The 26,274-nt window shown below is 42.3% G+C and overlaps 1 protein-coding gene across 2 annotated transcripts in view; it reads right to left on the reverse strand.

Moving 5' to 3' along the window:
* LBR (lamin B receptor) overlaps positions 1-26,274 on the reverse strand; it is a 42,902-nt gene that overhangs the window by 10,943 nt on the left and 5,685 nt on the right. For both annotated transcript variants that reach the window (XM_063441523.1, XM_063441524.1), the window contains exons 2-6: positions 16,192-16,375; positions 12,994-13,182; positions 3,262-3,345; positions 1,906-2,137; positions 359-546 (exon numbers count right to left, since the gene is read on the reverse strand). In XM_063441523.1, coding sequence (XP_063297593.1) covers positions 359-546; positions 1,906-2,137; positions 3,262-3,345; positions 12,994-13,182; positions 16,192-16,359 — 861 coding nt within the window. In that variant the 5' untranslated portion in view covers positions 16,360-16,375. The remainder of the gene's footprint in view (positions 1-358; positions 547-1,905; positions 2,138-3,261; positions 3,346-12,993; positions 13,183-16,191; positions 16,376-26,274) is intronic.

Consider the following 26,274-nt stretch of genomic DNA (forward strand, 5'->3'; position numbering starts at 1 on the left):
TGCTGTTCAGGCGTTAAATCACTGTTTATGCAACCCCATCGACTCCTCCCCTGGTTGTGGAGTTTCATTTTTACAGCACAGTCTGTTACTTTGGAAGAATGTTAAATGAACATCAAAATCACATACAATACTGTCACTTTAATGTAATTAGAGCTGGGAGACTATGCAACATCAGTTTGCGTTATGGACAAAAAGATTTGACAGAGAGGAGAGAGCAGCAATGAGAAAAATTAAGAACCCAATCTATTCTTACATAGTGGCATATACAGTTAAATATATCAAAGTATAACAATTAGTTAACCAAATAAAATGTATTTGCTAAGAATGTTTTGCATTTGAACATTTCCAATCGGTTTACCTTTCCAAGAGGCAGAATGTACAACAGTGCTTGCACAGACAGCCAGAGGACAAAAAATCCCATAGTTGTTGGATCCCATAATGTTGTGAACTGAAATTCTGAGAGAACATTTTCAGCATCATGTTTAAGACACATATTCAGCAAGTAGAACAATGTAGTGGGCATGGACAAAATCATAAAAGCAGCCCCTGCAAAAAAAAAAAAAAAAAATTTTAATAATTTTTCAGTTATAGCGATATCTGTTGCAGTAACTCAGGGTACCTATAGTCAATAATTGTCTTAACCAAAGAGAGTGATAGACACCCAAGTCCAGCATGTCGTTCTCACTACTATTAGTTTACTCTCGTTTCATACCTCTTTAGAGCATTTATTTTAATGTTAGAGAGAGGGCTATGTTCAGGCATATCCTTGCTTACTGTTTCAATGTGTTGAATTTGACTCTCAGCATCTTCTAATACATTAATATATTTTGCACCTTTTGGCATCAATGCTCAAGTTACACACACAAAGAAATATATACGGTACATATCCTTTAGAAAGGAAAAACATATCCAAGCAAAGCAAAGTGGCAAAAACATAAAATAAATCCCTGAACATTTTCCAGTTCAAAAATTGTTCAAGGGTGATTGATGAGGTCATATATTATGTTTCTGCTTTGAAAATACATTGTCAGAATTCTTCACCAAAGTCAGGAATTCAAAGAGAATTTCAAATTGAGGCAAAAATAGAGGAACAGGAAATATTGTCCAAGTCCGTTATGTACAGCTACATTGGCCCTACATTTTAAATACACCATGAATTCCTGACAATTCTTACTTTAGTGACTAACCTTCTCAGTCCAAGAGTTCTGTAAATATCTAGATCTCAAATAACTGATCAACAGTAAAAATGATATTGGGTTGCATTATAAAATACTTTTACCCCGCATGTCATACGTGCAGAATGTTCGACCTCTTTCTTGCTTCAATCCATTTTCCCTTTGATTTATGAATCCCCGGCACTATGTAATTCTCGGCTTTTCCTACACATATTCCATGTAACATTGAGCTGGTAGAAACGCCTTCACCAACCTAGACTCTGTTTTTAACGCTGCATTAGAGAATCTATACTGTTATCATACACATACTTTATAATCCCAATTCCTCTTTCAATGTACCTTATATCCATTCATGACCTTTTGATTTCCAATACTGCAAACTTAGTTAAAACTTGAAGTAACACAGCCCTGCAGCTGCGTTGTACTCTGTGCTCCCAGCAGAGGCTCTATTCCTGGAACTTCCCAAGTCTCTGCGGCTTTAACACCACACCCAAATCAGTTTGCACTGGGTTCAATTGCCACTCACACTTTGTGAGGCCCTGCTTTTGGGCATAATACTATATAAAAGCTCAAAAGGCATCCAAACTTATGCTCGTCAACCAGACCCCATTGAACAGACATTTGGAGAAATTCTCAAAATACTGTCTAGCGCACTCAAAGAATATGAAGAGTAGCAGAACATGTTGAAAATGTTTAACAATGTACATCAATGTTACAATGTAGGACATACCTATTGAACCTCCAAACTCCAGCTGCTTTGAGCAGATCACAACAGGCTTCACATGAGGCATAACCAGTGTCTTCAAATCAGGTTTCTCCACAGGCCTCTCAACAGGTTTCTCAATGGGCTTCTCAGTAGGTTTCTGTTCTACGATATCAACAGTTCTTTTCATCACAATATCTTCTTTTTTTCTAATGGGGCTGTATCGCAATATTTTTTCATTCACTTCGTTCACTTTTGCCTAAATAAGAATTCGAGCACTCATTAAAAAAAAAAAAATAAAAAAAAAAAAGTACCTGGTTTCCCCTTTTCAAAACCCATGCAGTATAGAGAATATATTCCCCATGCATGTTACAGGATGGAAAAAAACTCCAGACAGGAATCTGTAAGAATTAAAATGTCAGTCTAAGCACCAAAACAGTTTGATGGAATGGTTTTGGTGTATAAATAATGCCCCTGCAGTCTCACTGCTCAGTTCTCTGCCATTTAGGAGTTAAATCACTGTTCTGCATCCCTTTTCACATCTCCCCTGGCTGTGACTCACATTGCCTCCCTACTACCTGAAAAATTGTGTTCATTTGCAACCTATTATACATAGGCAGAGCGTTTAATTTAGAAGTTCCGATCTCTCCCTCCTCCCCCCCCCCCCCCCCCCGCTTCCAAATGCTACTACAATCCACAAAAAAAAAAATGATTAAACATTGTACAAACAATGATGGTGCCAATTTACTGTGTTGGAACTTGTGAACTTCCAATGTGTTTAAAAGTTATAATTAACATTATATCACATGCAAAAAGGTACTCTTCTTTATTATTGAGTAATTATGATTACACGTGTAAAATCTCTGGTAATACACAAAAAGCTTGCATTAACATCAGATGTGCCTGAGGATCTTCAATATAGCATTTTTCAAGCACAACTGATTAACTTAAAATGTGAGGACTGTTGGTAACAGATCCACTGCCTACTTTAAAGGTAAAATTAAACTGGTATCCCTTCTACTTTACTGCAATCTCATTTGAGTATATTGCCTAAAAATTAATAAATTTAAAAAAAAACAAAAAAAAAAAAACCTACAAGCAGGATTTAAGCTAGCCATACAAAGTCATGTGCATGGCCACACCTCACTGGGACCTAGCTAGTCTCACCAGGGGCTTATTACTAGAGGTTGCCAGATAAGGCACTTCTACACCGTCTAGGTATCTATCTTTCTTACAGCACTTTTATTTTTGAAGCAGCTAAATAGATTTATGTCTACTCGCTGATTATTGCAAAAAAAAAAAAAAAAAAAAATAGAATATGTCATATTTTAATATGTTGAATTATGTATATCTGACATATATAAAAACAAATACCATACTTACCCGAGTAACTCTGTGATGCAAAACATTTGGTTCATTTCTCGTGGGGTCACCATTGTGTTTCCCAATATTATAATCATTAAGTCTCTAAATTGAAAAGGGAAAAACAAAAAGTTAAACTACAAGAAAATAATGGGTCTCAATGGGTCTCATTAAGTGACTGACACTAATATGGAGTATGATATTTAAAATACAAAAATTGAGTTTTAATCTGAACACTTATCAATTATCATATTGTCCATGATTTGACTACTTTTCTGTATTTATTCTATTCTCAAAAAATAATAAATACCCCACAAAAATGACAACTTCCACGTAAGCCCTTTATGATCTCAGCAAACAAATATCTTTATACCAGTCCTTCATGATTTGTACATTGAAAGTCAGGGATGTGGAAATCCTATCACTTAGGACATGTAGTTCCAGGTGCCGGGCGCGCAGATATTTATTGGCTATTTGTTCTGCCACATGCAAGTGGAAGGGGAACGTGGGGAGGAAAGGGTTATGGTAGGGAGCATGTTGTCAGCATCTCTGGCAATGGTAAACCAAAATAATCACACCCTCATGGTAAGGCATTAATTAATGAGCCGAGCACAAAATTATAAACGCAACACTTGTTTTTGCCCCCTCATTTTTCATGAGCTGTTCTCGTAGACTACATAGACTTTTTCTATGTAAATGTAAGGCCTATTTCTCTCAAATATTGTTCACAAATCTGTCTAGATCTGTGTTAGTGAACACTTCTCCTGTGCCGAGATAATCCTTCTACCTCACAGGTGTGGCATATCATGATGCCGATTAGACAGCATGATTATTGCACAGGTATGCCTTAGACTGGCCACAATATAAGGCCACTCTAAAATGTGTTTTTACTGTATTAGGGGAGTCCGTATCTGGTTTGACCACCATTTGCCTCACGCAGTGCAACACATCTTTTTGCATAGAGTTGATCAGTTTGTTGATTGCGGCCTGTGGAATGTTGGTCCACTCCTCTTCAATGGCTGTGCCAAGTTGCTCGATATTGGCAGGACCTGGAACACGCTGTCGTATACGCTGATCCAGAGCATCCCAAACATGTTCAATGGACATGTCCGGTGAGTATGCTTGCCATGCAAGAACTGGGATGTTTTCAGCTTCCATGAATCTGCAGATCTTTGCAACATGGGGCCGTGCATTATCATGCTGCAACATAAGGTGATGGTCGTGGATGAATGGCAGAACAATGGGCCTCAGGATCTCGTCACGGTATCTCTGTGCATTCAAAATGCCATCAATAAAATGCACCCGTGTTCGTTGTCCATAACATATGCCTGCCCATACCATAACCCCACCACCACGGACCTCTCAATCCACAACGTTTACATCAGCAAACCGCTCACCCACACAACGCCATACACGCTGTCTGCCATCTGCCCTGTACACTGAAAACCGGGATTCATCCATGAAGAGAACACCTCTCCAAAGTGTCAGACGCCATCGAATGTGAGCATTTGCCGACTCAAATCGGTTACGACAGCGAACTGCCGTCAGCATGCAGATGAGCTTCCCAGAGACTGTTTCTGACAGTTTGTGCAGAAAGTCTTTGGTTATGTAAACCGATTGTTGCAGCAGCTGTCCGGGTGGCTGGTCTCAGGCGATCTTGAAGGTGAAGATGCTGGATGTGGGGGTTCCTGGGCTGGTTACACATGGTCTGCGGTTGTGAGGCCGGTTGGATGTACTGCCAAATTCTCTGAAATGCCTTTGGAGACAACTTATGGTAGAGCAATGAACATTCAATTCACGGGCAACAGCTCTGGTGGACATACCTGCAGTCAGCATGCCAATTGCACGCTCCCTCAAAACTTGCGACATCTGTGGCATTGTGCTGTGTGATAAAACTGCACATTTTAAAGTGGCCAGCCTAAGGCACACCGTTGCAATAATCATGCTGTCTAATCAGCATCTTGATATCTCACACCTGTGATGTGGATGGATTATCTCGGCAAAGAAGTGTTCACTAACACAGATTTAGACAGATTTGTGAACAATATTTGAGTGAAATAGGCCTTTTGTGTACATAGAAAAGTCTTAGATCTTTGAGTTCAGCTAATTTTTTTTAGTGTAGATTTTCATGACTTAGATTGGGCAACTATTTTCGTTCCGTGGACAAGTAGATTTTCATTAATTTTTTTACATTTCTACACTCCTGAAAGCAATTTAAAAATTTATAAGGAGGGGCGGGGCCTGATCTCAGAGCGAAGCAGTCGCACGTTACCACTGCTCCTGCTCTGGGTGGCGGTTTCCTTACTTATTCTCGACTAAAACAAGCACTTACTGACCTGAAACCGGCACCGGACACCAGGGGACATTGCAAGCTACCCGTTAATGCCAAACACAATGCTTTTCGGATCAGCCTCAAACGCGCGACATCTGCGGCCTGCAAGCCTGGCTAGAGTGGGAGAGACGGGCGCTCTCCTGCCGTGGCAACCAACAGGGACGCCCGAGAAAGGTACCCGTTCCCCCCCTCCCCCCCCCACCGACCGGCGGGGGTTATCCCGGTCCACAATGTGACAAGCAAAACTCACCTAACGACAACAGACCCCACGAGGCTCAAGATGGCCGCTGAAAATCTCACTCTGAGTGGTGAGGGGTCAGCTACCCGTGACTGGGAAACCAAATTCCTAAAGGCATTTGATGAGATATGTCCGCGGTTCTGGAGGAGAGTGGAGGCAAGGAGTCGACATCTGACTACACCCGCTCCCAAGGCGCAACCTCTGAACAGAAAGCTGGCTCGGCGACCCACTATCTGGCATAGATCTAAGAGGCTAAGTGCACCAACTCACAGACCCAACAGGAGGAGGTCCCACCGCCGCCCGAGATCCCGAAAATCACGCCTCACAGCGACACGACGGCGGATCCCTCCAGGGGAGACAAAGGCCCCTGCTGCGACCCAGGCGGGAGACGGTGAGAGGGGCTGGAGCATTCAATGGCCTAATGGAAAAACCCCTTCCCACAGCCCCAACAACTTGCAGCACTCACCAGATTCGCGGGACTGTGCCCATCCCATGGAGGGCATCGGCTGAGCTGTGCCTGAGGGACACCCAGATCATACCCTGCACTCAGTGGGCAAAAGGGACATGGCATACAGGATCCACATTTAAGGGACGCTATCCTGCCTTCTATACTTCAGTCATAGCTACTGTTATGTTTGCTTAACTAATGCATATGGCTGCCCACGGTTTCATAAGGCCTAGAGACAGTCCTGACATACAGGCATCCTACTCCCCATAAATTCTGAAATGTGTAGCCTGGGTGTCATGCCAAACTACTAGTGTATTAAGTCGTTTATTGCATTTTTGATCCACAACCTAGCCCACAATTCTTAATCTGACAAGCACTTTCCTAGAACCTTTTGGTCGCTGTTTATGTTGTTTTTGAGTTAATCTGAATCTAGCATGTCACACTTCTACACACCTTAGTCATGCGAGTCATTAATTTCATATGTGTCAGTTCACTGGCCCACCCAGCATGATACCTAGCCTGATTTAAGCTAGCTAACGACACATGATATCAACTATAGACAGCACTCAGCTTGTTTTAGTTTCTCTTGTTCAAATGTTTATACTTTTCTCTTAATTGTCTAGATCTTCTCCTAGGCTAGCTAAGCGTTATATGCTCATTCACTCTAGACATGACTAAACAGCATAATATATTTCACATTTACTTAATTAGCAAGCTAATGTACCAACAGTTTATATTTTTATTTTGTGATTTAAGCCTCAGTCCATAACCTGTGTGCAAAGCTTGTCATTCTTATTCATTACTATTAAGTGTAACACAAGACCTGCAAATCACATTATAAGCATTAATGTACTTTTTCATGTTACTCAAATTTTACGCATATCTAACCTAGCATGTCATAGTATACTATAAACAAAAATGTGCAAAGATAATGCAGTCCTTTAATCTTAATGTCAGTATGCTGAGCCGATTTTTATATTTGCTTGTATGCTTTTCCTGACAATGTTTTACCCACAGTCAAGCTTGTTTATATAAAAAATTGTGCAGACTTAATCTATGCCATGTATCTGTCAACCAAGAATGGCCGGTATCTGCTATTGTGGCACTACCAGCATGTATGTCTAATTCTTCATGCACTCAAAAATAAAGAATTTAAATAAGTAAAAATTTATAAGGGCTTGTACAATGTCAAAGGCAAAGCAAAATTTAGGACAAAACATAGCTTGGCATGTGTACAACCTAGTCAATTAAAGCAAGCTAAGAGCATCCATAAAGGATTAGCACAACCTCCCCAAGTATTTCCATCTTGGGCAAGCAGCCACCATAGTGTTATTTGAGAATATATATATGGGAACATGTCTTGATTTGCAGCAAGCTTTTTTTTTTTTTTTTTTTGAATTCTTTATTTTTGTTGTGCAGTTAAGTACATAACATTCACAAACGCCACAACAGCGTACTTATATAGGTATACAAGCTTAACAATGGCATGAGTATGTGCACATTTTTTAGTATCAACAAGCTCACTGAATCGCTTGAACATTAGCGGAGAGTATCTGCACAGTAGCAATAAAGTAGAGTAAGTAAGTAACATAACAAACAAGCAAGGTGAGGACTGATGTTTAGTTGCCGCTGGGTTCATAGATTTACGGTAACCGGGGACAGTCCTCATGGTGCTAGGGATAACTGATGCCAAATAACACATTAAACATTACATTTATGCAGGTCAACTGCCCTGGGGGGCTAATTGCCGGTTTCAACGGGTAGCAGTGGTTAAGTAAATCGGCTCACTAGTGCGTAGCTGTTAAGCAGCATTTTAACGAACCTATACAGCATAGTCAATACAGAGGTATAGGCGTAAAACAATACAACTTGCTGGACCCCCTTGGTGTGCTGCCTTTTGACTGCCTATAAAGTGGATCTCCCCTTGCGTTACCTTGTGTTGACTCAAGTGAGAAAAATAAAATAAAAATAAAAATGGTAAGTATTAAGAAAAAATAATCGCTCGTGGCTGAGAAAGCCGTTATCAGGGTGTCAGGGGCATAGTAAGTGCGGGTTGGCATGTTGATATGATGAGTGGGCGGATTCAGGCGTAATATGGCACAGAAGGCTGTGTCCCGTCAGACCATAGTTGGCGATGAAAACGGTAAGTTATTGACCACCGATCGTAAATTGCTTGCAATGGATAAAACATATGTATAAGGCAGCAGTTGCCGTTAAGAAGTACTAAAATTAAACGGAGGTCATACTAGTGGGTATATGAGTGCGAGAGTATGTGATGGCTCCCTTTCAATGTAGTGTTGTTACATTGTCAGCCTGTATTGGACGTGCTGTTGGGCTAGTGTAGTCGGTAACCTATCGGAGACGTCCCCCATAGCAATTGGGACTGGTCGAGTGATGTGAGGGATATACTTCTAAGTATGCCCTATGTCTAGGTCGAAGTCTTGTGGGCAAAACCTGCCTGCAGCATGTGAGTGCTATGTGTTGATAGCTCTTTGTCGGCTAGGTGTAGGGAAGGCATACTAAGTAAGCAAGTATAAGGACGGTCGGTGAGGTCGGCCGGCTAGTGACCGCTGGTATAGTCTGCTGTCAGGTGTGCGTGCTTAGGCCCGCCTTAATGATAACAACGAAGGTGGAAGCGTAACCGTGGAGGGTTCATGCATATACTATTACACTGTTAGGAATTAAAGGAGAGGGAACAAAAATATGGTTAAAAGCATAAAAAGGGGAAAAGGCACAAACATATTGTACTCAAGTGTGGGGAGACTAATAGTCTGGTGGCGTGCCACAAATTATGTTGAACCTCCGGGATATGTCCATTATCAGGTCGTGGCCCTGGCATATGGGTCTGCGAGTGTGCTGCGGGGCACGAACTCCGGTGCTTCAGCAGAATATCTCCCCGGTGGGTGTACTTGGCTTGCTGGTCGTGTCGGCTGGGCCATTGCGTTCAAGGGGAGGCCAAGCAGGCTCAGCTTCTCAGTAGCTTCTTGCAGGTCGCGGATGATATGCTTGTTGCCTCCTACGTCTACCGTAAGGGTGCGCGACGGACCCCATCTGTACCGGATTTGGTGGCGACACAGGAGAGCAGTGAGAGGGCTCATTTGCCTCCTCCACCCTAATGTTCCGCCCGACAGGTCCGCACAGAACGATATGGACATGTCTTCGAAAGGGTAAGTAGGTTGACCCCTAACGGCTTCTAGGATCGCTTGTTTGTCTCTGAATGACTGGAACTGGAGGATCAGGTCCCCCGTTGCAGTTGGGGGGGCCCAGGCAGGTCGTGGTATTCGGAACAGGCCGTCCAGTACGGTTGCCCTTGCTGCCTTAGGGGAGAGTATTGATGTGAGTAATCTCCTGACAAAATGTGGCAGTTCGGCTTCGGGAACGGAGTCTGCAACCCCACGTAGCTTTATATTGTTCCGTCGGGCCTTGTCCTCGTGGGCGGCAATTTGTTGCTCATGTTGCCGAGTTTTGAGTTGCAGGTCCCTTAGTGCGGTCTGGAGGTCTGCAATTTGCTTCGCTTGGCTGGTAGAGGTGGTTTCCACTGCAGCCAGTCTGTTGGTAATGCCCTTAATGTCCCCTCTGATCAGGGCCACGTCCTCCGCTATTTTTTTGTGATGGTCCGCCATGAGGGCCCCTATTGCCTCCATGGTCACTGGGGTATGGGGTTTTGTGGGTGGCTGTGTCCGTGATGCGGTCGGAGTCGACATGGGCAGCATGAGGTCTCCCCCATCTTCGTCTGACGACCCTTCTGTGAAGTCAGAGCAGCCTCCGTGTAGGGACGCCATCTTGGCTCCTGCAGCATCGTGCGCCTGCCGCCATAGTTCCCCGATATCCATGCCCTGTCGGGGTTTGTCGGGTTTCGCCTTTTTGGTTTTTCTGCCCATTGTGCTCGTGGGGTCTCTGGGTCCCCCCTTGGGAGGTTTGATGAGAGAATAAGTGCGGGTATTACGGGTTTTTCCGCTATTTGGTCCGGAGCTAGGAGGCCATGGGACCGTCTGCTTCGGGTGCTAGGCTCCGCCCCCAAGCTTTTTTTTTTTTTTTTTTAAACAAATTCAATAGTCAATTTTAAATTAAAAAAATTCAAAATTAATTTCAAAAGTAAGGCGAAAGTAGTCGAGCTGAACGTAGATTTAGAAAATTCTCAGTTCACCTATTTTTGGCATTAAATTTGAAATTCACGACAATTAGCATTGCAGGTGTTTAGCAGCACACATTCAAATAAGCTATATTTCTCTTAAGATTCCTTATTCCATTATAGTGTTGAAAACCGCAGAAGATTTGTGCTTATACCTTTCTGCAAATAAATTGATACCTGCTACATGGTCGCTTTGTTAACCCCTTCAGGACGGAGTCAATAGTGCACGTTCTGATCAAAACAAAACGTAAACAAAAACTGGAATTTGCGCTATATGTCTGTTCACCCGTAGTTCCCCTCTTTCATATTATATGCACCCACACTTATTATATATCATTTTGTTCAGGAGAAACAGGGCTTTAATTTACCATTAACTATTCATATATGGAATATAATTTATTATGAATAAAATAAAAAAAACTGAGAAATTTATTTTTTAAAAATGTGTAGTTCCGCCTCACATTTTAGCTGTAAATGTCATAATACTGTTTTACTGCAACAAAATGCACATATTTGTAATCAGCGATGTCTCACGAGTACAACAGTACCCCCCATTAACAGGTTTTATGTTGTTTTGGAAAGTTACAGGGTCAAATATAGAACGTTCCATTTTCAAATTGAAATTTGCCAGATTAGTAATGTTACCTTTGAGACGGTGTGGTAGCCCAGGAATGAGAATTACCCCCAATAATGGCATACCATTTGAAAAAGTAGACAAGCCAAGGTATTGAAAGTGGGGTATGTTTAGTCTTTTTTAGTAGCCACTTAGTCACAAACACTGGCCAAAGTTAGCGTTCATATTTGTTTTTGTGTGAAAAAAGCAAAAAACTAATATTTGGCCAGTGTTTGTGACTAAGTGGCTACTAAGAAAGACTGGACATACCCCACTTGCAATACCTCGGGTTGTCTACTTTTGCAAATGGTATGCCATCATGGGGGTAATTCTCATTCCTGGGCTACCATACGCTCTCAAAGGCAACATAACCAATCTGGCAAATTTCAATGTCAAAAAAATGAAACGCAAGCCTTATATGTGACTCTCTAACTTTCCAAAACACCATAAAACCTGTACATAGGGGGTACTGTTATTCTCGGGAAACTTCACTAAACACAAATATTAGTGTTTTAAAATAGTAAAACATATTACAACAATAATATAGTCCATAAAAGTGCCGTTCGTTTGTAAAAAATGCAAAAAATGTCACTTTTACTTAAAATATCATCGTTGTAATACAATTTACCAGTTTGAAACAATAATATTTGAGTTCAGCGAAGTCTCCCGAGTAAAACAGTACCCCCTATGTACAGGTTTTATGGTGTCGTGGAGAATTACAGGGTCAAATATAGTGCTTGCGAATTAAATTCTCTGCACTTTCTCCCTGTGTTGTCAGGCATGTCAATCAAATTTTAATTAATCAAATCACATAATTATGTTAAAAGATTACTTAAATATACATGTAGAATTTTAATATATATACATATATATGTATTTAAATTCTACGTGTATACTAATGTAATCTTTTATGTAAGTATATATATATATATATATTTGCATTTTATATATAGATAGATATATATAGAATGTCATTCTAAGTGTATTTTGTTACCAATATATATATATATATTAATAACAAAATACAGTTAGAATGAAATTACATATGAATATATAATTTATATTAAATGTATTTGTTTTATTTATGTATTATTTTAATTACCGTATATACTCGAGTATAAGCCGACCCGAATATAAGCCGAGGCCCCTAATTTTACCCAAAAAAACTGGGAAAACTTATTGACTTGAGTATAAGACTAGGGTGGGAAATGCAGCAGCTACTGGTAAATTTCTAAATAAAATTAGATCCTAAAAAATATATATCAATTGAATATTTATTTACAGTGTGTGCGTATGAGTGCAGCGTGTGCGTATGAGTGCAGCGTGTGCGTATGAGTGCAGCGTGTGCGTATGAGTGCAGCGTGTGCGTATGAGTGCAGCGTGTGCGTATGAGTGCAGCGTGTGCGTATGAGTGCAGCGTGTGCGTATGAGTGCAGCGTGTGCGTATGAGTGCAGCGTGTGCGTATGAGTCTCTTTGAGAGCAATCACATGGCCCCGGGGGCCTCATTTGCCGTGGGAGGGCTGCCTGGGCTGTCAGGCAGCCCCCCAGAAGAGGATCGCGGCGGAGGTAAGTATAACTTACCTCCCGGGGCTCAAAGCCGTTACGGCGTTCCATGCCGCCGCAACGGCTTTAAAGCCCATTATAATAGGGACGGCATGGAACGCCGTAACGGCGTTAACGGGTTAACAGGGAAGCATAAACGAGTCCAGTGATGCTCTAAGCCTACTGGTGGGTCAAGCCAGTGTTTCCCTATTAGCTGTGCGACTGAGGAAAAAAGTAAGAAGGCGGCATGACGGGCACAAGGGGACAGAACTTCTGCATTAAACCACTTGAAAATGATTTAACACAGTAAAGCAAGCACTTGAAGACGCATGGGCTGGAGTGGCCCTTTAATGTTAAAAAAAACACACATTAAATCTAAAGTATGCCTATGCACAATGTAAAATAATGTGACACAGCCTCATTTAAACAAAGACAAAATTGTATTACCAGTGGTGTTAGCTGAACCTTTAACACCTCCTTTCTTAACTCGCTCTGTAGGTTGGGTAGCTGGTTGTCACTTTTTGGGGTACGACTTGGAGATTTTGAACGTCGTGCAGGTGATCGAGATCTTGACCGACTTCTACGTCTAGAAGGAGATACTGAGCTTCTTTTCTTGTTTCGAAAAACATTAAGATGCTATAAAAGAAAAAACAAACATTTGAACCAACATAAATGCACAAAATAAAAAATAAATCATTAAAAAAAAATTCTTAATAAGCATTGATTCAAGTTTATTTTAAACAAATAAACTTAACTCTATGATAAGGTTTACTACATAGCAAACTGGATGGCAATAGTAGTCAGAGCACTGGGGGTTGATCATCCCAGCACCCTCAGCCCATAACTGTCAACCATCTTGAATGGAACCTATACTGCAAAATCCACATTATGTCAGCAGGAAAAGGGATAGATTCCAGGTGCTGACGAGAGGCACATTTTTGTAATTTTTCTCCCACATAAAGATATAGAGGGCAGTGGCCATAGACTTGCCAGCATCACGACATCAGTGGACTACATTTGTTATGTTGCTTGGACGGCTTCTTTCAAGAATGTTATGGGCAAATGCAAATATTACAAGTTTTAGAATGAAATGTTTAAACTGTGTACTTTGCCTTTAAGAGATATTGCAAACTGACATGGTGTTAGAAATGGAACATATTGTTTTTCATAGATGTTTCTAAAAGCAATAACCTCAGTGCATATTATATTTACGCCATTTTGTCCCAGACAAATTACAATAACAATAATGCATAAACAAGCTTCAAGGCTATGCTATGACTCTTTCAGTACACAATATACTGTGGTAACCTTAGTAGATAATGTTCAGACTTTAAAGGACCACTCTAGGCACCCAGACCACTTCAGCTTAATGAGGTGGTCTGGGTGCCAGGTCCTTCTAGGGTTAACCCATTTTTTCATAAACATAGCAGTTTCAGAGAAACTGCTATGTTTATGAATGGGTTAAGCCTTCCCCCTATGTCCTCTAGTGGCTGTCTCATTGACAGCCGCTAGAGGCGCTTGCGTGCTTCTCACTGTGATTTTCACAGTGAGAGCACGCCAGCGTCCATAGGAAAGCATTATGAATGCTTTCCTATGTGACCGGCTGAATGCGCGCGCAGCTCTTGCCGCGCGTGCGCATTCAGCCGACGGGGAGGAGAAGAGGAGGATCGGAGGAGGAGAGCAGGAGGAGATCTCTCCGCCCAGCGCTGGAAAAAGGTAAGATTTAACCCCTTTCCCCTTTCCAGAGCCGGGCGGGAGGGGGTCCCTGAGGGTGGGGGCACCCTCAGGGCACTCTAGTGCCAGGAAAACGAGTATGCTTTCCTGGCACTAGAGTGGTCCTTTAAGATGCCATCTTGAACTAAGTCAGGAAAATTTCCATGACGTATACACCCTTTAGTTATGGACTTGTATTTTTGCCAAGTTAAGGGAGGTCCTAAAATGAAAAAAGTAAAAAAGTTACTTTTTTCATATATGAACTACAGTGACCCTAAAATGACGACACCTAAGGTATAAATAGGTGTACTTTTAAATGTTAAGACACAGAGGAGAGACTTGGAGACAGTCTCTCTCCAAAATGACAGAGAGGCTGACATGATGACATGTTCAGAAGGGTATGTTAACCTATTCATGATATTTGCAAGCATTTAATCTTATAAACTCTGCTATAATGGATTTTATATATCTATATTTTTATATAATAAATATCAAAAGACAAAACTTTATTGCTTCCAAGACAATCCCTATTTTAGATTGTATTCTCAATTCTTTATATATGTTAAATAGAGGATCTCTTACACTAACTATATGAAATTATGGCTAAGCTATCTGTATGGTTAGCCCTACTAAGTTCTATGCTTTAAGATGTTATAGTGGTAAATAAGGGAACCAGCCGCGGTTACAAGAACACAAAAATCTTCTATACATTGTACTAGCTAATGTGTATATTTTATTATAATTGACTCTCTCACCCCTCCTGGGTGGTATAGTTATTCCTCATTCTCGGGTCCTCTACCAGAGGCCTGGGAGTCTACGGGTTTTGCGCAGTATCTTCGCTGTTCCTAGAACTGCACTCTGGGCAGCGTTCTCAGATGTCCCACCTGGAATCTGTTGAAGCCACTCCCCCAACTTGGGAGTCACAGTCCCAAGAGCTCATATCACAACTGGGACTACTACTGCCTTCACTTTCCACACCCTTTCTAGCTCTTCTTTCAGTCCTTGGCATTTGTCCATCTTCTAATGTACCTTCTTCCTGATGTTATAGTCACTGGGTATTGCCACATCAACCACTACCGCAGTCTTCCGTTTCTTGTTTACCACCACAATGTCAGGTTGATTGGCCAGTACTTGCTTGTCCGTTTGTATTTGAAAATCCCACAGAATCTTAGTCCGGTCATTCTCAACTACCTTTTGTGGTATCGCCTATCTAGACTTAAGCAGGTCCAGCCCATAGTTTCTGCAGATGTTGTGTCTCTAAGTGTATGCCGTTTCAGAGAACATCTTGCACCCGGCCACTATGTGCTGGATTGTCTCAGAGGCCTCTTTGCACAGTCTGCACCTTGGGTATTTCCTTGTGGTAGACTCCAGATTCTATTGATCTGGGGCTGATTGTATGTTCATGTGCTGCTAGAATTAATGCCACAGTGCTGTCTTTCAGTCCTGTGTTTTTCAACCACTGGTAGAATTTTGTCATGTGAGCCATATCCACTATCTGCCGGTGGTACACCCTATGGAGAAATTTGACTTGCCATGGAACCTCCTCCTTTTCTGCATTCTCTATTTGTTAAAGTCTCAGGCATTGCCTTAGCAATTCAACTTTGGAAGCCACCTTCGTGATTGTACTTGTGGATGCTCTGTGTTTCATCCAGGACTGTGGCCTTGACACTCACCAGGACCCAACCTCTTTCCTTCCGGCTGGTGTACATGAATAAGAGAATACACATACACACACAAACACACTATATTTATATTAACCCAAGTCTTGAAAGGTCCCTTGCCTTCTCCCTGGCCACACACAGAAAGTAAAGGAAATACTAAATACAAATTTCCTTGAACAATAGTTTGAAAATATAACAATTACATTTCTTTCCTGCTGAAAATGGAAATAAAGATAAAAACGTTATTGTGATCAAAACAAAACATAGTTACCTTCATATCAGCCTCTTTAAGTTTAAATACAGTGCCATCATCCTTGTAACGCACTGTATATAGTTGAGAAGGGACATCAAATGATACAACTTTTACTTCGTAGTAAAGGCTACTTCCTGGCCATCGACCCATTACATCCTGACTATTTTCAAATTTTTGACCTGGCATTTTCAAAGGAGCTCACCTACACAATGACAGTAAACACATGGTTAACAAAAACAAGGATCACCAAGACTTTATATATAGCTAACTTTTTTATATTACAGTTTTAAATAAAAGAGAACACAGAGTTAAACCCAAGTCAGTCCAACATGTGTCAGAAGTATGGGGAAATAACAATTTGCTGAAAATTACACAATTTAATAAAACACTGACAGTGCTATTTACTAAAGTGAGAATTCAAAGTGAATTTCAAATTTAAGACTAGAGCAGCCAAATTAAATGCATAGTTGACTTAGATATTTCCAAATTTAGCTATTTTAAGCTAAAAGTTGAATTTCACTTTGAATTCTCTCTTTATTGAATAATCCTGTGCAAATCACCTACTCATGTTAACCTCATCATTTATGTGATGATTGATTTTTTTGACAATTTGTACAAATTTAGCAAGTACCTTAACAATACAGTTCATTTCACAGCTAGAACACAATACAATTAAGGAAAAATGCAAGCGGAGAAGCAAACAATTTGCTTTTAATGTTCAAAGGCAGAAAAGGCAACATTTATTGACTGGGAGCCAAGATGAAGGTGCCCCAGTTAGAATGACATAGTTGATTTTCTGAATTGAAAAAGACACAGTATGGATTGAAGTGGTTATGGTCCTTGCAATATCTGCTCTAGGTCCTGTATCACTGCTGAATAGTTGACTCCCTGTTATTTCACTATTTCATACAGATTCTACCTTTCTGAGAGAGAAAAAAAAAATGTCGGGGCTGTTCTAAACTGCACTTACATTGAAGGTGTATCACATCTTTACTATATTCTCTTGAATGAATAAACATTATTTCACTTTCAGTCAGAAATATTGACAAATACTGCCAACATACTTGTGGATTGTACTGTATATTATGGTATATAGAGTATACCAATATATAAGCAAGCAAGTTATCAAAATCATACTTTTCACATCCATAAAACCCAGTCGAAAAGAACGTGTTTGCCCAGGAACCAGAGCAGTGATGCTTCAAGAAGATGCACTATTTATCAATATAACTATATTAAGATCTTAGAAAGAATACTACAGGTCTGGTGCTGGGTATAAAAGGATACAAGTAGTGATTTGCCTACTAAAAGGAATATTAAAATCACCAAAACAACTTTAGCTTAAAGGACTGTATTTGACTGAGGAAGCTCATTGGAATGAAACGTTTTGGCATTGGTTATACAGACTTTTGTTCCAAGTGCAATATTGGATTTTATTTCTTGATAACATAGCAGATTATTATTTTTATTTTCAATACATTGTTTATCCGGGACTACAGATCTTCAATTCCAGGAGTCACCAGCTGAGTCAGTGCCATCCCATGAACTGGCACCATGCCTTCCAAACTCAGAGCCAGTGTTTTTAGGCTTTGAATACGGTGAGCTTAACATCAATTTATTGTTAAGTGAAAAAAGTTTTATGCAGTTTATGCACATTACACTATTGGAATATTTGCTCTTTATATTTGAGCCTGGCATTTTATGGCAGAGGAGGTGTGATGCTGCCTTTAAAGCACAGAAGCGTTTTTTGGGGTTTTTTTTTAAATAAAGAGTACAAACATGGTGGTAATGCCACAATAGCTGGTATCAGCATCTCATAGTGAACATACATATGGCATAGATTAAGACTGCACAATTTTTTTATAATAATCATGCTTGACTTCAGTACAAAACATCAAAGTAGCGTAAGTGTGGGTATAAGAGCAGTATACAGAAGTGTATATGTGCGAGGTGTCTCTAGAGTCTAAGATCTAGGTTGAAATTAATAATTTCTTGGTGTGTGTCTAGAAGTGTTCTGAGCTATGTCATGAGAAAAACATAGGATTTAACAACCAAAGAAAACAGAGTAAAACACATCCACTAAGATATTAATCCCTAGAACATGGCTGTCCTGTGTGAGCGGAGACAAGGAGCTTGCTAGATATGTCAGGCAATGAGATGTGTCATACAGTATATACTCAATCAAGCTATAAAGTAGGTAACTGTAGGATTAATAAAAGAAATAGAAAACAACAGAACGATAAATTCCACTGGTTAAATATATTGGGCTGTTACTGCAGCTTGGTGAGTAGCTCATTATAGAAGAGGGAGACAACTAATGGATAGCAGGCATTATGAACTGTGAGAACAGCATTTTAACAACTCAGCCCTGCAAGACACTGATATGCCTCCTAACCAATGCCCATACTTGCAGCCAAAGTTCCCGGAGAGTCTGTTCTGATCTTTCCCCCACAGTCAGCCCAGGTTTCCGCTGGGGTTTGCGGTTGCAGAGCTGCAGCCCTGCACTCCCAGCAGCATAAGTTGAGGATCTTGCGTTCAGGCTTGTCTTGCTGGAGGCGAGGGAGCAGATCCTCTTGCTGGTGAGGTGAGTGATAGCGGGAACACCCTGGTGGATGAAGTGGAGCCGTCCATCGTGGCTGCTTTTTGTGCCATCTCCTTTTGGGCACCTTTCAGGGAGCACGTGCGATGCTTGCATTTGCGGCAATGTGCAGCAGGTCGGCTCCGGGGAGCGACGGATCTGTCAGCAGGAGCAGAGGTGAGTGCCCTTTCGCGGAGATCCCCCTCCCCCCCCCCCCCGAGTGGGGTACAAGTGCAGTCAGGCGTTCTGAGTTGCGGTTCCATGCATGTTGGCCGCAGCGGGGCAGCCCCGCTGTCCCGCTGTGCATCAGGGGAGGTGAGTGTGTCAGCTCTGTGTTTCAGGCGTTCCCAGAACCTCTGGCATATCTCAAATTTTGCGTTGAAGTGTTCTTTCCACTCCAGGCCCTCTTGGTGTGGTTGAGGTTTGTGCATGGCGGCCATCTTGGTCGCGCCACGCTGCTTGTAAGTCTGCTGGAGTCTCCTGCTCAGCGGGATAAAGTTTGCCCAGTGGGGACCGGGATATCCCCCGCCGGTGCAGAGGGGAGGGTGGGGGGGTAACATGACCTGGATGCTGCCACAGAGCCTGCACACTGCCCCGGGAAATCGGCCGCCTCTCATCGTTGCCCGTGTGCCAGCCCAGTAGGCCTCAAAGATCATGGACGTGAATGCTGGTAAGCAGGGTGTCCTGTGCCAGATTTTGCAAGATGCTCGGTTCGAGATAGCCGCTTACGTGCTTTTTGGGTCGTCTGGTGTCAGAATGTCAGCTTTAGTCATTGATTTATAGCACCATGTGCCAGGAGCTAGTGGAAAGCACGTCTGGCCATCTTGGATGTCAGGCCCCGCCCCACAGAAGCGGTTTTTACTGAGACTGTACTTTCAGTCTCTCGCCCATGTGTGTGGATCTGGATATTTCTTATCACGTTTATTCCCTATAAACACCATATGCACTAAGTATGCGTTTCTTTTTCCCTCTGTTTATGTACTCTGTGTATATCCCTGCCTTACCCAGGATAGAAGGGTAAGCAAAATTGCATGCTTATATTATAAGTGGTGAATCTTTATGTAAAAGGTGAGCGCTATTGTTTAAATGATAAATCAGGCTTACCTAAAATCCAGCACCAGGATCAGCTCCTGGCGCCATCTGACATCCCGTTAGCCGTTGTGTGTAACAAGCCAAGGCTTCTCACAAAGAAACCTTTGACTGGACCATATACCTGTCTCAGTGCGCTTTGAGTAGTCGAGGTAAGGAGGGAATGATGCAGGGACATTTTTTAAATAATAATGGAAGTTTAGGAATGTGAGAAATGCTTCCACACGCAGGCTCTGAAGTAGCCAGTTATGTCCATTTTTAGCAATTAGTGTGCGCTGTCAACGGACTTAATTTTTGCACAGAAGTGGCATTTGTCAATCCGGAACAGAAATCCAAGGTGCCAAAGTCACATGTACCGGGAATGTAACTAAAAGCAGAAGTGGTCATAGTAATTGGAGTAACCCTTTAATAAAGCAGTTTTCGTGTATAGATCATGCCCCTGCAGTCTCCCTGCTCAATTCTCTACCGTTTCGGGGTTACAGGGTTACTCCAACCCTTTATTTTTTTTAAACACCCTATCGGGCATTACTCTTTAGGTGTGCCTTGTGACATCATAGGAGCTACGCACAGTTCCAATCAAAGCTCATAGAGAAACCTTTGATTAGACCATTGAACCGGTTCAGAGCACATGCACACGCTCTAATCCTGCAAAGGGAGGGGGATGAAGAGAATGAGAGAGGGAGAAGGAGAAACAAATAATAGTGCAGAAATTAAGAAGAGACACCATCTTCCATTAAACATGTCACTAGTAACAGAGTTCTGGGCTGCCAGTCACGTGTGCCAGGGGTGTAAAAATGTCATGGCACACAATTGCTAAAATCTATGTATGTGCAGCATTTCAAGCAGAAATGAGGCACATGCATCACCATGACCACTTCTAAAAGCAGAAATGGTCATGGTGGTTTGAGTAACCCTTTTAATCGTTTTTGTTTCTGTTTAAGCAGCCACACTCCCCTTGGCCGTGACCGACAGCTTTTTTGAAAGAAAAAAAAAAAGGTATAAGGTATGTCTTACCTTAGAAGTTTTTATCTTCTGCTCTGTTAATTTAACTTTAAATAACAAATGAGACTTCAGCGGAGCAGGAGATAATAAATTCTAAATTAAACACACTGTGCAGAAAAAGGAAGTTTAAACATGAGATATCTCTTTACAGTAAATGTTTAGGAAGGCTGTGTAAGTCACAGGCACAGACTGCAAAAACAAAGTAATGCATGTCCTAAGTGGCATAGAATTAAGCTCTGACTGCAGGGGCATGATTTCTACACCAAAGTGCTTCATTAAGCTTAAGTTGTTTTGGTGCCAACAGAATCCCTTTAAGAGGTGTTGCAGCATTATTTCATTATGCAAAACAGTGTTCTGTCATATGTACAATATGCCAACTATTTGAGGAATACTAAAGAGATGCTACAATGAACTAAGGGTAAGCCCTGCACTGACAGTCCTGTTTTTGTTCTTGGAATGTTACTTTAACATAATGTATTAATCATATTTACATTCATACACACTGGTTAGCAGTGTTTGAAAAAACCCAGACACCAGGTCTCCATGGTGACTAAGAATTTTGTTCTGGTGCCTGGATTTGTAAGCTTGGTCCCTCCATCCCTGTGCAGCTCTCTGTGCGCCGGCAGGAAGTGAAGGGAACTGTCATTTTTTTCTCCCGGCACTGGCAGGGCAACAGGTAATGACTGCTCTGTTCACCGCCTACCCCCATTCCACAGAGCAGGACTCCCGTCCGCCTACACATTCCCATGCACAACCTCAGCGCCGGGAGGAAGTACGTTCTCTTCACTTCCTCCCAGCACGCAGAGAGCTCCATGGGGATAAAGGAGGGGAGCCGTGAGTCTTTACCATCGGCAGCCCACTCCCATCACCCGCAGCAAGTCCCACTGTCACCTGCTGATGCCCTGCCCTGGGGAAGACACCGTCCTGTGCAAAAACGGTAGGAAACAGGAGAGTGTCTAAAAAAAAAAAAAAAATATGCATTTTATTTCTGTATTTGCCTCCATAGCGGAGATTAGCAATCTTTATAGGAAAACATTGGGAAGCTATTGAGCATCCGCTGCAATATGCAATACCAATCAGCATCTCCTCATAGAGATGCATTAATACAATGCATCTCTATGGGGAATGTCCAGCACCTCCACGCAGCGCGTGGAAACGCTGAATGTAGTTGCTCAAGTATGTGCAGTATTAAGATAGGAGACACTAGAAGGGTTACTAGGCAGCAATGTAAACATTGAAAAGCCTGCACACAGGCTATAGACACCATGACAACTATATTATTATTATTTTATTATTTATATAGCGCCAACAAATTCCGTAGCGCTGTACAATGGGTGGACTAACAGACACATAATTGAGATCAGACCACTGGACGTACAGGAACAGAGGGGGTTGAAGGCCCTGCTCGATGAGCTTACATGCTAGAGCTATTAAGCTGAAGTAATTCTCGTGACTATAGTGTTCCCCCCAGCAATTTTGTCAAACCAGTAAGTGACCTAACCTTAATAATAACCCTTCCCACCTCAATAATGAGATTAACACTGTCTGCATCAGATGCTAGGGAACCAGTGCAATCTGATGACAAATGGGATACTGAAACAAAGTATCCCAAAGCTAAAACCTAGACCTGCTTGAATGCTACTACACCAATAGGAGGCTACATGAAACATACATGTGAGCTATGGATGGAAAAAAAAAAAAAACCTTCATCTACAATAACACCAAACTGGAATTAAACAGATTACATCAACCATGTGCCACGGAGAGAATACCATACCCACATTGATACCTGCAGGATTACCATAACAACGGAATGATCCTACAAGCAAATATCACTTGACAACTTCCACCAGATACAATTCCAACCTGCACCGTCCTCCAGCTGCTTCACTACAAGATCACCATGGAAGCTGAAGACAGCAGAAAGAACCAGGCCCAGTTGCTACGAGACCTATATGAACAGGAACCAGTCATCACAGTCGAAGATAACCAACTGTGAGTATATCCAACAGAATGGTCCAGCTGCTGGCTAACAAGGCAGTACAATGCTGGACCCTCACAAGTGAACATCACCATCCTACCGACCAATCACTTGCCCACAACAAGGCATTGATTGTAGCCTCCAAGATTGATAGATTATGAGCAATACTCAGAAGGGGACTGTGCTAAGAGGCCTCTGAGAGAATCCAGCACATTGTGGCCGGTTAGCATGAGCGCTAGATGTGGATTTGTAAATACCCAGTGATTATAACAGGAAGAAGGAACATGGAAAGTGAAGGCAGTAGCAGTACCAGTTGTAATAGGATCATTTGGGGCTGTGACACTACGTTGGGGGAGTGGCTACAACAGATTCCTGGTGAGACATCCCGCGTACTCCCTGAGGAAGTGAAACGCATAGGAGTTAGTACACAAACACAGATCAGTGAACTTCATTTGATTTTTCCTTTTGACCCCTGCCGGTTCCTGTCAGCAACCCATGAGCATGGTGGGCGGCGACTTAGACAAGTGAGGGATTTCCCCCCACCGGATTAAAAATCTTTTGGATACCTGTAGGTCCTCTCTTTATGGTTCCTGGACTTTACAGGTCAGAAATCAATATTTACCACCTACTGGACTTATCCCCATTGAGACTTTTTATTACAGGCTCCCACACGCCGAAATAATACAGTACTGCTTTATTGTAGGAGCCTTGTATTGTATTCTACCAAACACCCAAGTTTGTTGCATTTATTTTATTATGGTTTCCTTTCTTTACATTGTATCTTAGATTTTTTTATTTTTTTTAATACACTATTAATTACATTGCAAATTGGATGCTGTTTTAATGCCTCTAGATTATTTTATGATGCTCCATTTACTTTTACTTAGCTATTAAGCTGAAACATCTGAGTGCACTTCTAGGAACAGCCAAGATACTGCGCAGAACCTGAGAATGAGTAATAAATATGCCACCCAGGAGGGGTGAGGGGAAAAAACCTTATATATATATATATATATATATATATCCATCCAAGAGGGCTGCACTCACCTGAACATGCATACATTATAGGGTGCTGCTGGGACCAATTGGCCTTGTGACAATGTCTGATCATATACGGCAACTAAACCCCCATTATTTTTTGTCTAGGTGAGGTGTTTTTAAATGAAAATACATTCTGTTTTTCCCACAGAAATCTCACTTTAACAGTGCTCACTACCGCAAGGGATTCTGTGGTAAAAGCAAGTCTTATGTCTTGCCTGGTGTGTGTATTTGTGTTTAACATTGGATTTCATTACAAGACACTGAGGCTCGTATTTGCATATCCCTTTCTTTACTGTCCACAATAGCAACAAAGAACATTAACAGAATTGAAAAAAAAAGGTAGTACATGTCTCACACACAGGCCACGCCCCCTTATGTCAAGTATAATACCCTAGTCCGCTTTCCCATTTCCCTCTTTCTTTGCTGCTACCACGTCAGATAAGTACCTTTTTATTATACTTTGATCATACTTAATTTTCTCATTACTATACGTTTATAATTTTATTAATCTTTTCCTTACATCCTGCTTTATGTATTTTATGTGACTGAATATTAGTTCTTCGTTGTACTCCCAGGTTCCCAGACCGTGTGGGGTGCCCTCATACTCACTAGGGGCACCCCACCTTTATTCCTTGTGAGAAATCCTGACCACCTTCTCTCACTAGACTTTATACCTGTTTTCTGGTCTCTGTTCAGCGCTTTAGCGCCATTTTCTCCCTGGGTACTTCTGTCTCCATTAGTAATTCGCTTGTTTTACCTCATTTTAGATGAATTGTTCATTCAAATTTTTCATACGAATGACTGTTCACCTTTTATTCACTTTACTTAAACCCTTCTATCTATTCACTGCATTAATTCGTTTTTTTCTTTTCCCGCTCTTTTCTGGTCAGCTCAGTGACCCTCCTGTTTCTCCTCCCCCCTTTTGGGACCTGCCTTCCTCATACCAACGGTCTGGGCCCTGGTGAGAGTCTCTGTCTTCTGTCTGTCAGCATTTTTTAAATACCTTTCTCCTATCTGGTTTTGAATATTGCAATTCTATTACTTTAACAGTCAGTTTGGGTGAATTACTCTCACTGACTTTATCCCTAGCATTGTTATTACTATGCCTAAACCCAATATGCCTGTCTCCCCCGCCCATACGGATGGGGACAAAACCACCCCATTAGGGGAGACCTCAGCCACCATGTCAAACCCGATTTCTTCGGGCGATAACCCCCATATTTCAGAGGGACCACAATTCACAGCGCTTCAGCGCTCTATGCCCGACGCCATTATGGCAGCAATGGGATCTATGTCATCAGCCCTCTCTCAGTCCATTGCCCAAGCCCTTTTGGCACGGCCTATGGACGCAGATCCCAGTGATTTAGGCGCAACCCTCACGCGCCCTATGTGACAGCCTGGTGACCAGGCACATAGAAAGGCTACGCACAAAGCCAAACATATTTCTCTCCCTGCCTCCAGAAACACCAAGACTGGCGCACAATTGGTCGCACCTGAAAGCGTGACCCAAGCACGCAAACGAGCCTTTCCGCGCCAGGCAGAATGGGCGCGGCTTTGGAAATGTGCAAGAGCACAAATTGAGAGCGACTCCGACTCGGAAATCGGGTCAGAGGAGGAGGCCAAGATCGAGTCAGAGACCGACTCAGATACAGAGAGACCTGAGTGGGGCACAGACCTCTTTTCCTCCGCACAAGCGGAGACGCATGGAGGTGAAATAGGGACGGCAACCCCCGCGACCGCGGGGTCCGCCCTAGTGGATCCGCTGGGAGAGCCATTATTTGACCCGGACAAGCTGCACCACCCAAGGTCTGCGGAATGGCTCCCAGCGGACCACGTTGCAGGCTACCTAGAAGCCTGGGTAAGGCGCCCACTCAGTAAGGCTGCAAGAAACAAGCTTAGGGCAGAATGCCCCAGACCAATAGTCCCCAATAAAGTGTGTGACTACCCAGAAATGGACCCAAAAATTACCCAGTACCTAACCAAACTGGGCTGGAACCCACGCAAGGGTTTAGACTCAGCCCTGCGATCCTGCCAAGACAAGAACTTAAACATATTTGGCCTCTTGGCCAAACTGTTTGACCTGGCGGAAGACGCCACAGTGGAACACCGCATGGTTGACCCCGATGACCTTTGTGGCTGGGTCCAAAGAGCAATATGCATTGCCGGGAGTGTGAATACCTCCCGATCAATTGAACGGCGTAAAGCCATACTTTTTAAAATTGACCCCAAATTAGCCAACTTGGCCCTCACGGAAGCCGGCAAAAATGCCCAGGGCCTTCTGTTTGGAGACTCATTTATCAAAGATTTGGGGCGTTACGTGGGCACGTTCACTGCCCTTGATAAAGCACAAACCTCTATGAGAAAGGTTTTCCAGGGACGGGTCTCTACCAGGCCCGGCAGATCTAGGAGC

Source organism: Pelobates fuscus, chromosome 2, assembly GCF_036172605.1.
Source record: "Pelobates fuscus isolate aPelFus1 chromosome 2, aPelFus1.pri, whole genome shotgun sequence".
Classification (NCBI taxonomy): Eukaryota; Metazoa; Chordata; class Amphibia; order Anura; family Pelobatidae; genus Pelobates; species Pelobates fuscus.